Below are 17,595 nucleotides of genomic sequence, written 5' to 3'. Positions count from 1 at the left end.
TACCCATCCATCTCGGTTTTTAGAGGGTGTACACCTATCTTGCATACTGCTGGTATATCTTTAAATGCTTTCACTTCCCAATAATTTGCCATATTTTTTTTAATCATGTTAATTGAAAAACAAGCCAAGAGTTAGTTACCTTAATTATCTGATTTAACAGTATTTTCAGTAAAATCTTACCAATTGTTCAGAAAAACAAGTTTGACATCAATGTTGATTTGCTCCTTTTTCTTTCAACAAAGATTCTATTTCTATATGTCCTTGCTCCTGTTGCTACATTCAGAGGATTTTTACCTTTAATATCACACTTATTGACATCAGCTGAATGTTGTAACAGTACTTTAACAACATCAACATGTCTATTATGACTTGCTATATACAGAGGTGATGCATCATTTTTGTTACACTTATTGACATCAGCTGAATGTTGTAACAGTTCTTTAACAACATCAACATGTCCTTTCTGACTTGCCCAATAAAGTGAGGAACATCCATTATCATCACAGAGATCAATATTAACATCCTCACACTTAAGAAGAACACGTACAACCTCTATCTTGTTGTTGTTACAAGCAATCTGTAATGGTGGGGTGCCATCATTCATACACTTATTGACATCAGCTGAATGTTGTAACAGTTCTTTAACAACATTAACATGTCCATTATAACTTGATACACACAGAGGTGATACACCATTATTGTTACATTTATTGACATCAGCTGAATGTAGTAACAGTTCTTTAACAACCTCAACATGTCCATTATAACTTGCTCTATTCAGAGGTGACCAACAATTATTGCTACACTTATTGACATCAGCTGAATGTTGTAACAGTTCTTTAACAACCTCAACATGTCCAATCTGACTTGCTATATTCAGAGGTGATGTATCATCATTGTCACATTTATTGACATCAGCTGAATATTGTAACAGTTCTTTAACAACCTCAACATGTCCATTCTGACTTGCTATATACAGAGGTGATGCATCATTATTGTCACATTTATTGACATCAGCTGAATATTGTAACAGTTCTTTAACAACCTCAACATGTCCATTCTGACTTGACATAAACAGAGATGATACACCATTATTGTTACATTTATTGACATCAGCTGAATGTAGTAACAGTTCTTTAACAAGCTCAACATGTCCTTTCTGACTTGCTTTAGACAAAGGTGATACACCATTATTGCTACACTTATTGACATCAGCTGAATATTGTAACAGTTCTTTAACAACCTCAACATGTCCATTATAACTTGCTATATTCAGAGGTGATACACCATTATTGCTACACTTATTGACATCAGCTGAATGTAGTAACAGTTTTTTAACAACCTCAACATGTCCTTTCTGACTTGCTTTAGACAAAGGTGATACACCATTATTGTTACACTTATTGACATCAGCTGAATGTAGTAACAGTTCTTTAACAACCTCAACATGTCCATTATAACTTGCTATATTCAGAGGTGATACACCATTATTGCTACACTTATTGACATCAGCTGAATGTAGTAACAGTTCTTTAACAACCTCAACATGTCCTTTCTGACTTGCGTTAGACAAAGGTGATACACCATTATTGTTACACTTATTGACATCAGCTGAATGTAGTAACAGTTCTTTAACAACCTCAACATGTCCATTATAACTTGCTATATTCAGAGGTGATACACCATTATTGCTACACTTATTGACATCAGCTGAATGTAGTAACAGTTCTTTAACAACCTCAACATGTCCTTTCTGACTTGCGTTAGACAAAGGTGATACACCATTATTGTTACACTTATTGACATCAGCTGAATGTAGTAACAGTTCTTTAACAACCTCAACATGTCCATTATAACTTGCTTTATGCAGAGGTGATATACCAGTATTGTTACACTTATTGACATCAGCTGAATGTAGTAACAGTTCTTTAACAACCTCAACATGTCCATTCTGACTTGCTAAATTCAGAGGTGATGTATCACCATTGTCACATTTATTGACATCAGCTGAATATTGTAACAGTTCTTTAACAACCTCAACATGTCCATTCTGACTTGCTAAATTCAGAGGTGATTTATCATCATTGTCACATTTATTGACATCAGCTGAATATTGTAACAGTTCTTTAACAACCTCAACATGTCCATTCTGACTTGCTATATACAGAGGTGATGTATCATCATTGTCACATTTATTGACATCAGCTGAATATTGTAACAGTTCTTTAACAACATCAACATGTCCTTTCTCACTTGCCAATAATAAAGGAAACCAACCATCCTCTCTACAACAATTAACATCACTATTCCTACTTATCAACCATTTGACAAGTTCAATAGTACCAATATAACAACTTCCAGCAAGTGCTATATCTTTTTGGTAAATATCTTTAGTAGAAACAAGTTCTTGTTGCTTTGATAAATCAAGTTGGTTTAAATGAGTTAGTAAGTTTTCAGTAAATATAGTTGAATTCATGTTTCTGTTGACAAATACACGGTCTACATAACCGTTCTCCCAGTCTTTCAGTAACCTGTCTATATAACTATATATATATTTATCAGGTATTCTTATTACAAACTCTATTTCTGTGCCCATGTTATCTGTTATCTTCCAAAGAAATCTCTCTTTAATAAAACCAGTATTAGCATGATCAATAAAAATCTGTAACATCTTCTCCCCGAAGTACTTGGCAAGGAAATCAAACAACTTATCGTGGATTATTTTGTATGTGTTATCCTCCTTGACCACATAGGTCCCTTCAAGTGTTTCAAGGGATTTCTTTAAACGTTTGATAGATGTTCCTTTATTCAGTTCACATTCTTCTAGTAAATCTTCTATCATTGATCCTATCTTCTTATCTTTTGGTGACAAGTTTTCCTCTGTTAATGTGTTGTTAAACATTACACAAAGGACTAAGCTACAATACTGAATCTTACCAGCATCACTTTCTCCATACATTTGTACAAGTTGATCTTTGAAAACTTCAAAAGGATTGCTAAAAAAAGAGGTAACGCTTACATTCTTCTGGAGGTTCTGTTTATGATATAAGCTACATAACAGTGGGAAAAAGTCATATTTTTCTGACAATTCCTTTACTTCATCAGTATTTTCCTTAAAGTACACTTCAGCTAAAGCATATTTTTCAGCAGCACTAAGTTTGAATTCTTTTGAACTTAAATCAATGTTACACATTTTAAAAATAGAGAGATTGCTAAATAGTTCATCTTTGTAAACCTCCAATCTACATGTAGAGATAATTTTACAACATTTGTCTTCGAGAAGAGATATTATGTAATCAAGTCTTTGTTTCCAGTCAGTGTAAATTTGTTGATTAAGAGTATATCTGCCACAGACATCATCAAAGACAAACAATGTTTTCCTCCCATGTTTAAACCATCTTCCAATATCCTTAGGTTTACTACATGGAATTACAGTATAACCATTTTTCTTCATTATGAGGCCAATGTGTTTAGAAAGAAAACTTTTTCCAGTGCCAGAATTTCCAACCAGGGTAACTGAACTTTGTGTCAAAACTTTTTGCATTACATGTTTCTCTGCTTCAGTGCTTACAAACTGTTGATCATCCTTTTTCCACTGTTCCAAGCGTTTTTCCAACTGCTCTGCAAAAAAATGAAATTCAATAAATTAACTATATATTTAAAGTTCAAATTTCAAGTTGTAATAACACAAAAATAAAGTATGTGACATCCAGTTTCATCATGTTCATGTATTTTGTGTGTTTTGAAGCACCATATTTTGTTTTATCAGTGTTCTTATAAAATATTTTTAAAACTTAATTAAGATGATAAGATCAAATATCAATTCATGACATCATAGTCTACCTTTTTATATTATAATTGTCTTTTTTAAAATTATTTGATAATTGATTAGTAGTTTAACTCCTCTTACAGCACTTTTGGATATTTCCTGGTGGTGAGGTTTTATAAGTGGAGGAAACTGGAGTGCTCAGAGAGAAAAATTTGACCTTCGACAGGAAAACTGACAATCCTAGTCAATTTAGACATGTTAAATTAGAGTAAAGCACATCTGCCATGTGCAAGGTTCAAACTTACAACCTCAGTGTTAAAAGGCGAGTAATACAGTGCTTGAACTACTTATACCACTTATCCACTGAGGCCCTGTTTTTAATTCCAAGAACTTTGAAGGTTAACATATTTTGGTAGTATTCTGGTAGTATTCTTGAAAATTGAGGCCAACAAATAAATTCTTTCACCAGAAATTAATGCAGAATTCCAAGTCATACTTAAGAAGCAAATTAAAAAACTGAAAATGGCAGCCAACAGATAATTTTGACTCTTAGAACCAATTTAGAATAGCACAATACACTTATCAATTAAATGGTAGCTTGAAAGACGTTCCTCAGAATTTTGTATTTATAATATAAAACGGTCTACATATAATGTACAACAATTCAATAAGAAAATTAGTTTGTATCTATCTTTGAGCAATACTTTTGGAATAATTGCATTTAAAAAAGTTTATAGAAGGACAGACAAAGTGAAAAGTATAGAGCGATTTTATTCTTGATACGAGCCCTTATCAATCAAAACATATGTATTTTCCAGTTACATGTACTAAAGATGCCTTATTATAGGATTAATGTTCTACATCAATAGACTTACCAAGTATATGTTTAGGAATAACGTCATCGTGATCCATCAGAATATCTAAAAATATAAAAACAACAAATTATGAATATGGTACTCTCAGATTTGAACTTTAATTATATTGTCTTTTGTGTTTTGTATAGATCTGATGAGTTAATAGAAATAAGAAGATAAGCCCTTTTAACTGATTTTAATAGTTTGTACTTTTGTTGTACTGTTACATCACTGTCCTAAGTTAGGGGAGGGTTTCACACCGGTACACATGTTTAACCTTGCCACATTATGTATGTTCATGCCCCAAGTCAGGAGCCTGTAATTCAGTGATTGTCATTTTTGGCTGTACATACATAGATCAGGCTGTTAGTTGTCTTGTTAAAATTGTTTCACATTTGTCATTTCAGTGCCTTTTTAAATAGCTTACTTTGAAGTTTGAATTTTGCTCATTGTTGAAGGATGTATGGTGACCTATATTTGCTAACTTTTACGTCATTTGGTCTCTGGTGGATAGTTTTCTCATTGGCAATCTTACCACATATTCTTTTTTCTTATTACATGTATTAAAAATTATGAATAAGTTTTTCCTTACACCAAAAATGCATGGCCTAATATATACTTAAAAGAGAGCACTGAAATGTATCGCCTGATAAATCAATCAATACTGAATAATTTGTTGACAGGCCCAAGTAATGTCTAAGATAACTGCACATGTCAAGAAATATTATGGCAATACATAGTCCCCTAACGGTTAAAATTCACACACGTTCATTTTTATCTATAAAGATGTCACTCCTAACTATCCTACTACCTGCCGATACATTTATTTTTGGCATTGCACAAGTCATGTCTTCTTTGGCTGTTCATGACGCTAAAATACTAAATCCCTGGGATGTGTTTTAGTTGATTTTAGTCTCTGATGCATGATATTTTATTATTAATTGTTTTGGCTTTTAACTAGCTGTCAGTAACTGCGAGTACTCTCAAACCGTACTTCCTTGTTAATTTGACCTGTTGATACTATTTGTAATGCTTTTTGTTAATTTATGTTAATATGGAGCTTGTCTATACACCAGCTTTGAGTATTTGGAATTCCTACTAATTTTCACTTCTTCGTACTATTAACATCAAAATTATTTCATTTATCCTTAAATACTGTTCTTGTACCTATACAGGAAGTTTTATGTAGCTCTTATTGTATAGTTTTATTGTTGATATTCACCCCATATTTACCAAGTGTTAGAATAGTTTTATTAATATAAAAGAAATTTCTTGGTATTCCTAAACGAAAGATTTATACACACAGACGATCAAGTGTACGTAATGACAAAATTATTTTCGTTTACCTGTGTAGGATATGACGCAGCAGTTTTCAATAAACTCATCATAGATACCAGTATTCAAAAGTGATGATTTTCTATAAGTTGTTTAATATTTAACAGTGGTATCTTACTTTAACTTTGTTTAAATCTGTTTATTTACTTTTCACTACACGAAAAGGCAGATTTACAACAATTTGGACAGTCATGTAAATGTTTGACAAATGTAACTACTTTTCTGCAAGATAAATTTGCAGACCTGCTAATGTGTATGTAAATGAATTATTCCTTTGACATTATTTAGGAGGTCGTCAAAGATATGCTAAAGATAATTATTTTATTTCCATAGCTTTAGTCATTCTTCAAAGATATGTAAAGAAATGCCATAGATTTGCATGCACTTTCCAAGATAGGAGATATATGCAAAGTTTAAAATTTGCATAACTGATTTACAGAGGTGTGGGTAGTTTTGAGAGACCGCGGTTTATAAAACATTTACGACCAATGTAAATGCTGACAAATGTTTGTGTTATATTTGCAAACGTTTGTCGATATCGTTCATGTATGTAAAGAAATGTATTTTATTAAATACTAATACTTTCCAGTATTATAGTTATTTGGATAAATATTGTTATTTGCAACACATCTTTACAGACGTATGCAAAGTTTTGAGAGACCGCGGTTTATAAAACATTTACAACCAATGTAAATGCTGTCAAATGTTTGTGTAATATTTGCAAACGTTTGTCGATATCGTTCACGTATGTAAAGAAATGTATTTTATTGACTAATACTTTCCAGTATTTTTTTTTATTTTTTATTGATCTTTTTGGTGTTCAAGCTACAGTGCATACATACATACATTTTTACAACATATAAGTGATTGACATATGGCATAGTCATACTATTGATATTTTACGAATAAGACATAGTAAAAACAAATACAAGTAAATGATGTGAATAATCGGTATAAGATACTTTGGAATACATTAAATATACATGATCATATCGAGAATAAAATTTAATTAATAACTTCCATAAATTCCCCCCATCTGTCGACAAATGACTCGTGCTTGTCTTTAGAAAGATATAAATATTCTAATATCTCCAGACGTCTTTTCAAAAATTTGAGAAAAGCTTGCACAGATATAAACAATCTGTCTAATTGTGTGTACTTTACATAATGAATGTAATATTTTGCCTGTAAAATACAATAGTTTAACACTAAGTTATCAGAATTCAATATACCAAAAATGACACTGTCTTTATTTAAAAAAAAATAATTTTACTCCAAAAACTAAATGCCACCAATTAGAAAATTCTCTCCAAAATCGTTTTATTTCTATACATTCAAAAAATTTATGCTCTATAGTTTCTATTTCTTTACAACTGGCACACTCATTAGTTAAAGAAAGTTTATATTTTTCAAGGAGATAATTATGTGAGACTATTCTGTGTAACACTTTATATTGAAAAGCTTGTAGTTTGCTTTCAATAGTACATTTAAAAGCTAGTGAATAAATATTGTTCCACTTTTCGTCACTAATTTCTATATTAAAACTTTCTTCCCACCTTTGTTGTGAAATAGGAGAAACACTTACCCGATCGATAAAAAGTGAATATACATCTTTAGTATATAATTTGCTAATAGGCATTTTTTTATTCTCATGCTCAAAAACGAATCCAAAAGAGTTGCTCTTAGGTGACATGTGTTGTTGTAATAACAAATCTTGCCAGTCACGTGGTATAGCAAGTTTAATAGAAAGAATGTCTACAAAAGTAACATTCAAATTATATTTTTTGTTAATAGCGTCATGAGACAAAAATTCGCCTTTATCATCTACAATATCATTAATGAACCTTATGCCTTTCGTGTACCAAGATCTGTAAAAAATACTCGTTCTGTTAACCTTGATAAACGGATTGAACCAAATAAGACATTCCAGTATTATAGTTATTTTGATAAATATTGATATTTGCAACATATCTTTACAGACGTACGCAAAGTTTTGAGAGACCGCGGTTTATAAAACATTTACAACCAATGTAAATGCTGTCAAATGTTTGTGTAATATTTGCAAACGTTTGTCGATATCGTTCACGTATGTAAAGAAATGTATTTTATTTACTAATACTTTCCAGTATTATAGTTATTTTGATAAATATTGATATTTGCAACATATCTTTACAGACGTACGCAAAGTTTTGAGAGACCGCGGTTTATAAAACATTTACAACCAATGTTAATGCTGTCAAATGTTTGTGTAATATTTGCAAACGTTTGTCGATATCGTTCATCTATGTAAAGAAATGTATTTTATTTACTAATACTTTCCAGTATTAAAGTTATGTTGTTAAATATTGATATTTGCATCATATCTTTACAGACGAATTTAAAGTTTTGAGAGACCGCGGTTTATAAAACATTTACAACCAATGTAAATGCTGTCAAATGTTTGTGTAATATTTGCAAACGTTTGTCGATATCGTTCACGTATGTAAAGAAATGTATTTTATTTACTAATACTTTCCAGTATTATAGTTATTTTGATAAATATTGATATTTGCAACATATCTTTACAGACGTATGCAAAGTTTTGAGAGACCATGGTTTATAAAACATTTACAACCAATGTAAATGCTGTCAAATGTTTGTGTAATATTTGCAAACGTTTGTTGATATCGTTCATATAGGTAAAGAAATGTATTTTATCAACTCCCAAAAAATTAGAAAGTGTCTTATATATTATAAGAAATTTTACGTATTGATGGTTTCAGAGACCGTGAAAATATTTGAATTGATTAAGTAGATATTGTTCTTCCCGAATCCAAACCAGAACTTTTAGAAGTTATGATATTAAAAATGGCAGGGTGCTTTTTAAATGTCGGACCGATGATATTTTTTTCTATTTGGATGGTTAAGAAAATCTTCAAAGCTTTTATCCAGAACCAAGGAAACTATTTAAAACTTGAGTGAGGATTTTTTAAGATCTTGCTGGTATAAAAACACAAATGCTTTAAAATGTATTTATCTTGACGCAACGTCAGATATTGCTACCATTTAGTGTAACAGAAAAATGACGTTAAATTGGAAACTCGCTTTATCTAATTCTTCCTGCTTTCCTTTTTGGGTAAATGCAAAGTATAACACACAAGTACAAATGCCGTGAGAATCCAATCCAATATGATTATATATATATATATTTAACAAGGATATTCAATTTTACTGCTAGTAATTATGTGTTTTTGGAGGAATATTGCTGCATTATATATTCAACCCGAGTATGATTTTATTCAAGCAGTGACATACAATAGCTTATACTTATGATGCTGAAGTTTTCTTACTTTTTGATCGTCTTATAGATGTGTATTTTTGTAATGTGTGCATCATTTCGTTTTGTTGAAAGCAGGACATTTATATTTAGTGGAGGAAGGAACACGCGAATGCAGTTCGTGCCGTCCCTAGCATATTACGCTTGTGGCGACGTCAAATTATGATACAGGACAAACTTGCAAGACATTTTCATTAATCCGTATTTTTTATAGATAACCCTGTAATCTTAATGCTATTTGGTGTACCAACTTCAACTTTAAAAGTACTTTTTATTGGTATAGTTATCATAGCTGTAAAATAATCTTCATGAAATCAAATCTCTGTTTTTTGGCCGTAAAAGTTTTGTGAAGGCATACAAATTTAACTCGGACATTTCCGCAAGACATTGCAAATCTATTGTTTTGAATTGAATATGTAGATCAATTTATTTTTCAATTCGAATTTTGGGAGCTTACACTTAGTATGAAACGATCGTGCTTACAATTTAATGAATTATCTGTCAAAATTTTATTTTTGAACTGAAATGTTTCAAGTAACAAATTAAATTTTCGATGGGACATTTCCGTACATCATATTCTTTTGAAAATATGTATGCAAATTTTAAATGGAGACAGCCATGTTAACTAATACTGAAATATATCACGTCATAGAATGTTCATGCAAAATTTCGAAGAGTTTCGTGAACATTTCGCGAATTGTTCGATTTTTTTGTTTCGAGTTTGTTACATGGGACAACGCTTAAGTAAACGTTTTTCGGATAATCTGTGTCTTCCTAAGCCTATGAATATTATATTTTTATTCTTTCTCTATCATAATGAGAAAATTTAAGAATTAATCTTTATTTTCATGTATAATTTGAAATATTTATTTCAGCATTTCTATAAAAGAAATTCCGGTCAAATATTTACTTAACGCTATTTTACGTGGTAGTAGCAATATCTAACGTTGCGTCCTTTCCTTACATCAGGGTTTACAATTCGATATGCTTGTTGTTTCGGAACGGAAACTTTAACTCATACGACGAATTGTAATAGTAAATTGATACTTTTTTTTATAGCTTAAAGACACATAATGAATGGGTTGATGGATTGATTTGTGTAAACGTCCAGCTGCAAATGCTACACGAATCTCAGGTGTAGGGAGAAATGCACTAATATAATAACACTGTACTAAATTATAAGCAGCATTACTTTATTACTTTAGTACTTCAACTATGATAGAAAGACGACGTAATTCAATGACATTATAATTATTAGAATAAACTCTAAACCAGAATAAATAATGATCAAATCGATAAAAGCGGTACGATTTCTCAACCCAAGGTAAAGTACCAATATTGGTGTGGAAAAGTTAGTTTAGGTTCTGCTTATTTGTGATCTTTTCTCATTTTAATCAAGAGAATAATTGAATATTTTATTTCTTCAATATAACTTAAGCCAAGGCGTGTGTTTTCAATGTTTTGCATGATCGTTTAATTTGAAAATACACGAGTATGCACATACATGTACATGTATTTTATCAGAATGATTATGATAACAATTGAAAATGCCTAATAATACAATAAAAAAAGAAAGAGCATTAATCAAGTATCCCTCAATAGGTGGTAAATATGTCACTTGTATGTAAATGAATGGATTTTCCCGACTGTGAAATGGTTCATCTTTTAGCACTACAGGGTTCCTTATAAGGAAAACCGTATGTGTTAATTACCAAAATTGATCTAATAACGCTAATTGGGTATAATAAAATCCAGACGTTCTAAAGAGATTAATAATATAAACATGTACAAATCATGCCAATTATACGCAAGCCAAGAATATGGCAGATAAAGACATCGGGATTATTTTTATAATTAAACATGCAGTTTGTATTCATGAAAATGTGTTAATACTTTGAAAAAGGCAAATAATTTAAAAGTTTACATGCTAAAAAATTAAAGAAGAAATTAGAACAGTAGCATTGTATCTGAATGCTGTTGAGGATAACACCATTTCATATTTAAAAGTAGAATGTACACGTTTACAAGCTTATTATATAGAAATATGTTGAAATTATATACAGTAAAAGTATTTTAAAACAATTATCTTTTGTATATAAAAACAAGCATTCTCGTTTCCTCGCTTCTCATATATAGCAGATTTAATAAATTCAATGCAAAGCAAATAATTTAACCTTTGAATTGAATATAATCTCTGTATTTCGTGTTTCAACAAGAATAAAAATGACCAACATTAATGGAAAAAAAAATACAACAATTTCCATAAACTTCCTTCTATTATATTAATCTGATTATACAGTTATATATGAAAATATTTATTCAATTCAGAATAGATATAGAAAATCTTTGTCCTTTTTGTTTTCCAATCTTGACTTTATCCTATTTAAAGATATAATGATCTCAAGAAATATTCCCATGCAGTACATGTATTTGTTCCAATCGAAGGCTCCAAATTTTTAAAACATTTTCTTATCAAGATTAACATTTAATTATTTCAAACTTATATAATGTTGTTGCTGAATGATGTAAATGTTAATCGCCAATATCGAAATCTACCTCCATTTTGTCATAAGTAACAACATATTAAAATTTGAAAACCTTTGGATGAAAGGTTCGTAGATTATCGAACGGAAACGATTGGTGCAGCCCGCCCGCTCGTCCACAGTACATCAATAAATCAATAACGGGACTGGAAATCCCGAAAAAAAAAATAGCAAGTCATAAATAAAGGTAAAATACACCCGGTTTACTGTCATCCTCATGTACATGTAGTATACTTGTTTTAAAACTGGTGTTTGTCTTTGAGTCTCTTTTTGTCATCAGAAGTGTGTCGGCACTGATCAGTGGCGGATCCAAAGAGGGGGGGGGGAGGGGGGTTCCGGGGGTTGGAACCCAACTTTTTTTGCCGATCAATGCATTTGAATGGGAGCAATATAGTTGGGACCCCCCTTTTTTAAATGGCTGGATCCGCGCCTGCTGATATAACAAGACTGGACGGAAGGAAGGACACCCTGTATTTCTATGTTCCCATCGACGCGTCGCGTGGGTGACAAAAATCCAACGACATCTTAAAATCATTTTGAATTTAGATTCATATTAATTTGTACTATGGTCTTCGGGGATGTGTGTGTTTTTGGTGTTTTGAGTTAGACATAATGAACAGGCCTGGCACAGCTGGTTAAAAACGCACCTTTTCACAAAGTGGGGAGGCAAAACGAGTCACAGACGATTAGCAAAGTTGCCTTTTTGTGGGGGGCATTTTGGTCACATAGGCGTCAGAGAGTATTCACAATCTCTTATAAGGAGTTGTCATACAAGTATACAAGTGTTTATGTAAATCAAAAGGGTTGCTATTTCTTTATTTACATAAATAGAAATGTGGGATATACACAGCAACCAGGGCCGTTACTAGCCTCTTGTAATAGTGAGCAAAACAAATTTAGCGAGGGGTCTGGGGCCGCTCAAGGCCCCCAGAAGCTCTGAGAAAAATAACGCAAAATCATGCATTCTGAGCGTCCCACGGACTCTTTCTTACATTGAAACGAAAATAATCTTTAGCTATTTTTTCGACAATATTCTGGTGTCAAAGCAAAAACATAGATTTATTGTAATTTAAGACTTTTAGGTTTTAGGGGCAACATTAAAAGACCGATATGTAGGATAAAGTAAAAATCGTATTTCTCATAATCATTAATACCGGGTCTGTCTGTCTGCTCTTGTCTTGTAATGTGCTGACTTTGGTGATTTTTTTTATGACTAGATTTAAATATAGTGACAGTGCAGTATTATACTTTAAGTACTATAGTACACTAGGGACCATCTTGACCTTCTTTTACGGTATTAATGATTATTGAAGTCTAAAACCCTCCAGCAACTATCAAGATGAAGAACAGGAATAAAAACTTTGACCATTGATTATTTGTATTTTTTCTATGCATTGACTTTGTGTGCGATAAGGTCCCGTTCACCTTTACTCCATATTCCTTTATTTTCTGTCTAAACACGACCTAATGCAAGTTGAACCCTTCAATGTAAAAGGTCATATGGCAATACATGTTTTTTTTTCAAATGATTTGATACCGGGAAATTGGCGGTCTATCTTTAATTTAAACCATGTTAGCTATGTAGTTTTATCCACAGGAGCTTAATTGGTATATGATACTGATATGTTTTTCAATTATTTTGTTGTTGATTAAAATAGTAAATTTTCTATATTTATAAAACATATCTATCGCTTCTGTGCATGTCTTACCTATATATAGCTAGTTTCGAGTGAGTTAAACGACTCAAAGAAAATACCCAATTTTACAATCCATACTAAGAAAAATTGCCGGTATTTTCTCTGAGTCGTTTAAATAAAGGCAACAGTAGTATACCGCTGTTCAAAACTCATAAATCCATGGACGAAAAACAAAATCGGGATAACAAACTAAAACCGAGGGAAACGCATTAAATATAAGAAGAGAACAACGACATAACACTAAAATGTAACACATATAGACAAAATCCCACGAGAATAACAAATATAACATATATATATAACATCAAAACCAAATACATGAATATGGGATAGACAAGTACCGTGACACGTCTTATCGCAATGTGAATTTACACTCAAAAATAAGAGAAAACAAACGACACAACGTTATAATGTAATACACACAGAAACGAACTATAATATAACAATGACCATATTCCTGACTTGGTACAGGGCATTTTTAAAGGAAAAAATGGTGGGTTGAACCTGGTTTTGTGGCATGCCAAACCTCGCACTTTTATGGCCATGTGAAATATAACATCAAAATGACAACACAGGACTACAAAATAACTCACTCGAAACTAGGTGAGACATGCACAAAAGTGATAGATATGTATTATTAATATAGAAAATTGAATATCTTAATCAACGGAAAAAAAAGACAAAACAATATTTGTATTCTTTGATATCAAGTTCAATTATCCATGCAGAAACGACAATTTTTTCTGTGTCCAGTATAGCATCGTAGATAGATATAGGAAGATGTGGTGTGAGTGCTAATGAGACAACTCTCCATCCAAATAACAATTTATAAAAGTAAACCATTATAAGAGCCTTGGCTCACTCCGAACAAAAAGCTATAAGGGGCCCCAAAATTACTAGTGTAAAACCATTCAAACGGGAAAACCAACGGTCTAATCTATATAAAAAACGAGAGCATATTCTTAAAATATTTTCCTGCACAATATCAGGACATTTGTGGACATGCAACATTGCACACGTTTACAAATGAAAAACAACACTCAGACTATAGTCATAAAGTAGGACAATAAAAGAACAAAAGACAAACCCGAGACACAAAAGTACAAACAATAGACCATCAACTCCGAAAACCAAGAGTAAAATAGAAACATAGTTCCCAAAAAATTGCAGGGGCGACATCAGGGAGTGAAGAGAACTTGCTTCTTTAAGACACTTTCCGTGAAAACAATTTGATATAAAGACAATCTTTTTTTCATTTTTTTCTTCTTTTTTTTTTAAATTTCCAGCATGAGGCATTTGCCTCATTTGCCTCAATGTAGTTACGGCCCTGGCAACCGGCCAATTAACGACAATCAAAACCAAAGACATATGGATAACACGTGACTAATGCAGGATGGACAACAACATAGAGTATATTTTACTGCTAATCTGTTACAGTATATTTTTAGTAAAGATTCGTTGGTCTCTTGAATATGAAAGATAATAAGTATATTTAGTATTGAAAGTATGAAATCTATCAAATTATAAAATCACATGTTCACAACAATAGTCAGATTTAAGCTATAACATTAACAAAGTTCGATCTCCTTAGACTCCTAGAACGTATTTGTTTGTCTTGATTAAAATCAAACCATCTATAATACTAAAATTACGAGGTCCAATTTGTCAGCCGTCATCACGTAAAAACGACGAATCACAGAATTCAACTTTATATATAACTAATATAGTACAAACGTGTAGATTAAAAATTACACCACTCCAGGCCCTTTTGTTTTCCACGTAATTAATATTGCCAATAATTAAGAAGTTTCGGATCGAGTCCGCTACCGATACCAATAGTATATTCACCTGTTAAACCTATTACCTTATCTGTACGTTCCGCATCTGACAGGCGCACCACCAAACGTTGTATTCGGGATTAATATGCTATATACACGGGTCATAACCACAGGGTTGACACTACTAAATTGTCAAATTGTTACCTATTGTAGTATTCTAATCAGTAAGATTTTCTAAGATAACAATACGAATACTAAAAATCTGGACTAAAAAATAAGGCGTATGGGTACAGTTTTCAATTTGTTAGTGGGCATGACGTAAAACAGCGACGCAAAGAATTCAACTGTATTTATAACTTATATAGGACAATGCTGTTGATTAAAAAATACTCCATTCCAGGACCTTTTGTTTTCCAAATAATTAATATTATTGTTTCAGTTCGACGGGTTCAAACAGAAAGACTTGAAAGCAGAGAAAAACTATGTATCTTATAATTGGCATGACTTTATCAGAGGACAATACTAATACAAAAATAAGGCTTGCGCATAGTTATATACTTTAATTCAGTCTCGGACCCGTGATATCACGGGTGTTTCTAGTTATAACATAAGGAGATGTCATATGACTGCTAATTAAACAATTTTCCATCAAAGACTAAATGACGTACATATATATTTGAGGTCTCCCAATTACCATCCCACTAATACTATGAAATGCTTATACAAACAGATATTTTGTCATCAAATGATTTATTATAATTTATAAAATAGAACATCATTATATATGCTAAATAAATTGTGTACCCTTGGCTAAATACTGGGATAATATTGTTTTACCAGTGTCCTTTTGACAGTTCGTCCCGCACTTGGTATACTAGCATAGGTTAATATACGGATGATTTCGTCGGATTATGTACAGTTTTTCAGCTTTAACTTTTAAACAATGTACCTGGTGTTAGTACATACACTAAAAATTCGCATCTTGTCATTTTTTTCTCTTTTCGACATATTGATAAATTTGACATTTTGAAATATATTGCGCCGGTTTATTTTTATGCCCCACCTACGATAGTAGAGGGGCATTATGTGTTCTGGTCTGTGCGTTCGTTCGTCTGTCCGTCCGTCCGTTCGTTCATTCGTCCGTCTGTCCCGCTCCAGATTAAAGTTTTTGATCAAGGTAGTTTTTGATGAAGCTGAAGTCCAATCAACTTGAAACTTAGTACACATGTTCCTTATGATATGATCTTTTTAATTTTAAAGCCAAATTAAACGTTTGTCATCAATTTCACGGTCCACTGAACATACAAAATGAAAGTGCGAGTTTCAGGTGAAAGTTTTTGGTCAAGGTAGTTTTTGATGAAGTTGAAGTCCAATCAACTTGAAACTTAGTACACATGTTCCCTATTATATGGTATGATATTTTTTATTTTAATGACAAATTAGATTTTTTACCCAATTTCACGGTCCATTGAACATGGAAAATGATAGTGCGAGTAGGGCATCCGTGTACTTTGGACACATTCTTGTTAAACCTATATTGAGGGTGCACATGCATATAATATGTATATTCTCAGGACCATTTTTTTCTTTAATGACTTTTCACGGACGACAGAATGTTGAACTTGGTGTATTTGAGTAAAATTTTGCATACAGTTTGCAAGGTTTGTCCGACTAACTACGCACACAACCCACACGTTTACATCATACGGCAGATTCCATATAAGAAAGTGAAACAACTCCCATAAGCATGTTAGACAAAAATCATAAGCAATGAACTTCTGTTTTTGAATACATGCTTTACTAATAAAGATAAAGACAATTTGACCAAAAAAAAAATTATGAGCATCATCCTTTTTAAATAAACGAAGCCTTAAATGTTATGTTTCTGACATAAGATTTGACAGACTTTATTTTTTTCTGACATAAGATTTGACAGACTTTATTGTTTCTGACATAAGATTTGACAGACTTTATTATTTCTGACATAAGATTTGACAGACTTTATTTTTTCATACATAAGATTTGACAGACTTTATTTTTTTCATACATAAGATTTGACAGACTATTTTTTCAATACATAAGATTTGACAGACAAATTGAGTTTCTGACATAAGATTTTGACAGACTTGATTCTGACATAAGATTTTTCATACATAAGATATTTTGACAGACAATATATATTTTTTTTTTTTTTTACTGACATTGGAAATCAAATCCTAGTTGAAAGTCATTTTTAAAACTCCTGGAAAATACTGCAGCCTAACATCTAACAAGATTTCACCTCAGGTCAAATAATTTTAACT

At 31.8% G+C, this 17,595-nt stretch overlaps 2 protein-coding genes across 2 annotated transcripts in view; both read right to left on the bottom strand.

Annotated features, from left to right (window-relative positions):
* The window catches only part of LOC139527426 (VWFA and cache domain-containing protein 1-like), a gene marked incomplete in the record, with an annotated part of 392,016 nt that overhangs the window by 243,261 nt on the left and 131,160 nt on the right, over positions 1-17,595 (bottom strand).
* LOC139526320 (uncharacterized) overlaps positions 188-17,595 on the bottom strand; it is a 71,767-nt gene continuing 54,359 nt past the window's right edge. Inside the window, exons 8-9 of the mRNA XM_071321451.1 lie at positions 4,645-4,689; positions 188-3,621 (exon numbers count right to left, since the gene is read on the bottom strand). Coding sequence (XP_071177552.1) covers positions 188-3,621; positions 4,645-4,689 — 3,479 coding nt within the window. The remainder of the gene's footprint in view (positions 3,622-4,644; positions 4,690-17,595) is intronic.

The sequence above is a fragment of the Mytilus edulis genome, chromosome 6, assembly GCF_963676685.1.
Source record: "Mytilus edulis chromosome 6, xbMytEdul2.2, whole genome shotgun sequence".
Taxonomy (NCBI): domain Eukaryota; kingdom Metazoa; phylum Mollusca; class Bivalvia; order Mytilida; family Mytilidae; genus Mytilus; species Mytilus edulis.
This window is presented reverse-complemented; position numbering and strand designations above follow the sequence as displayed.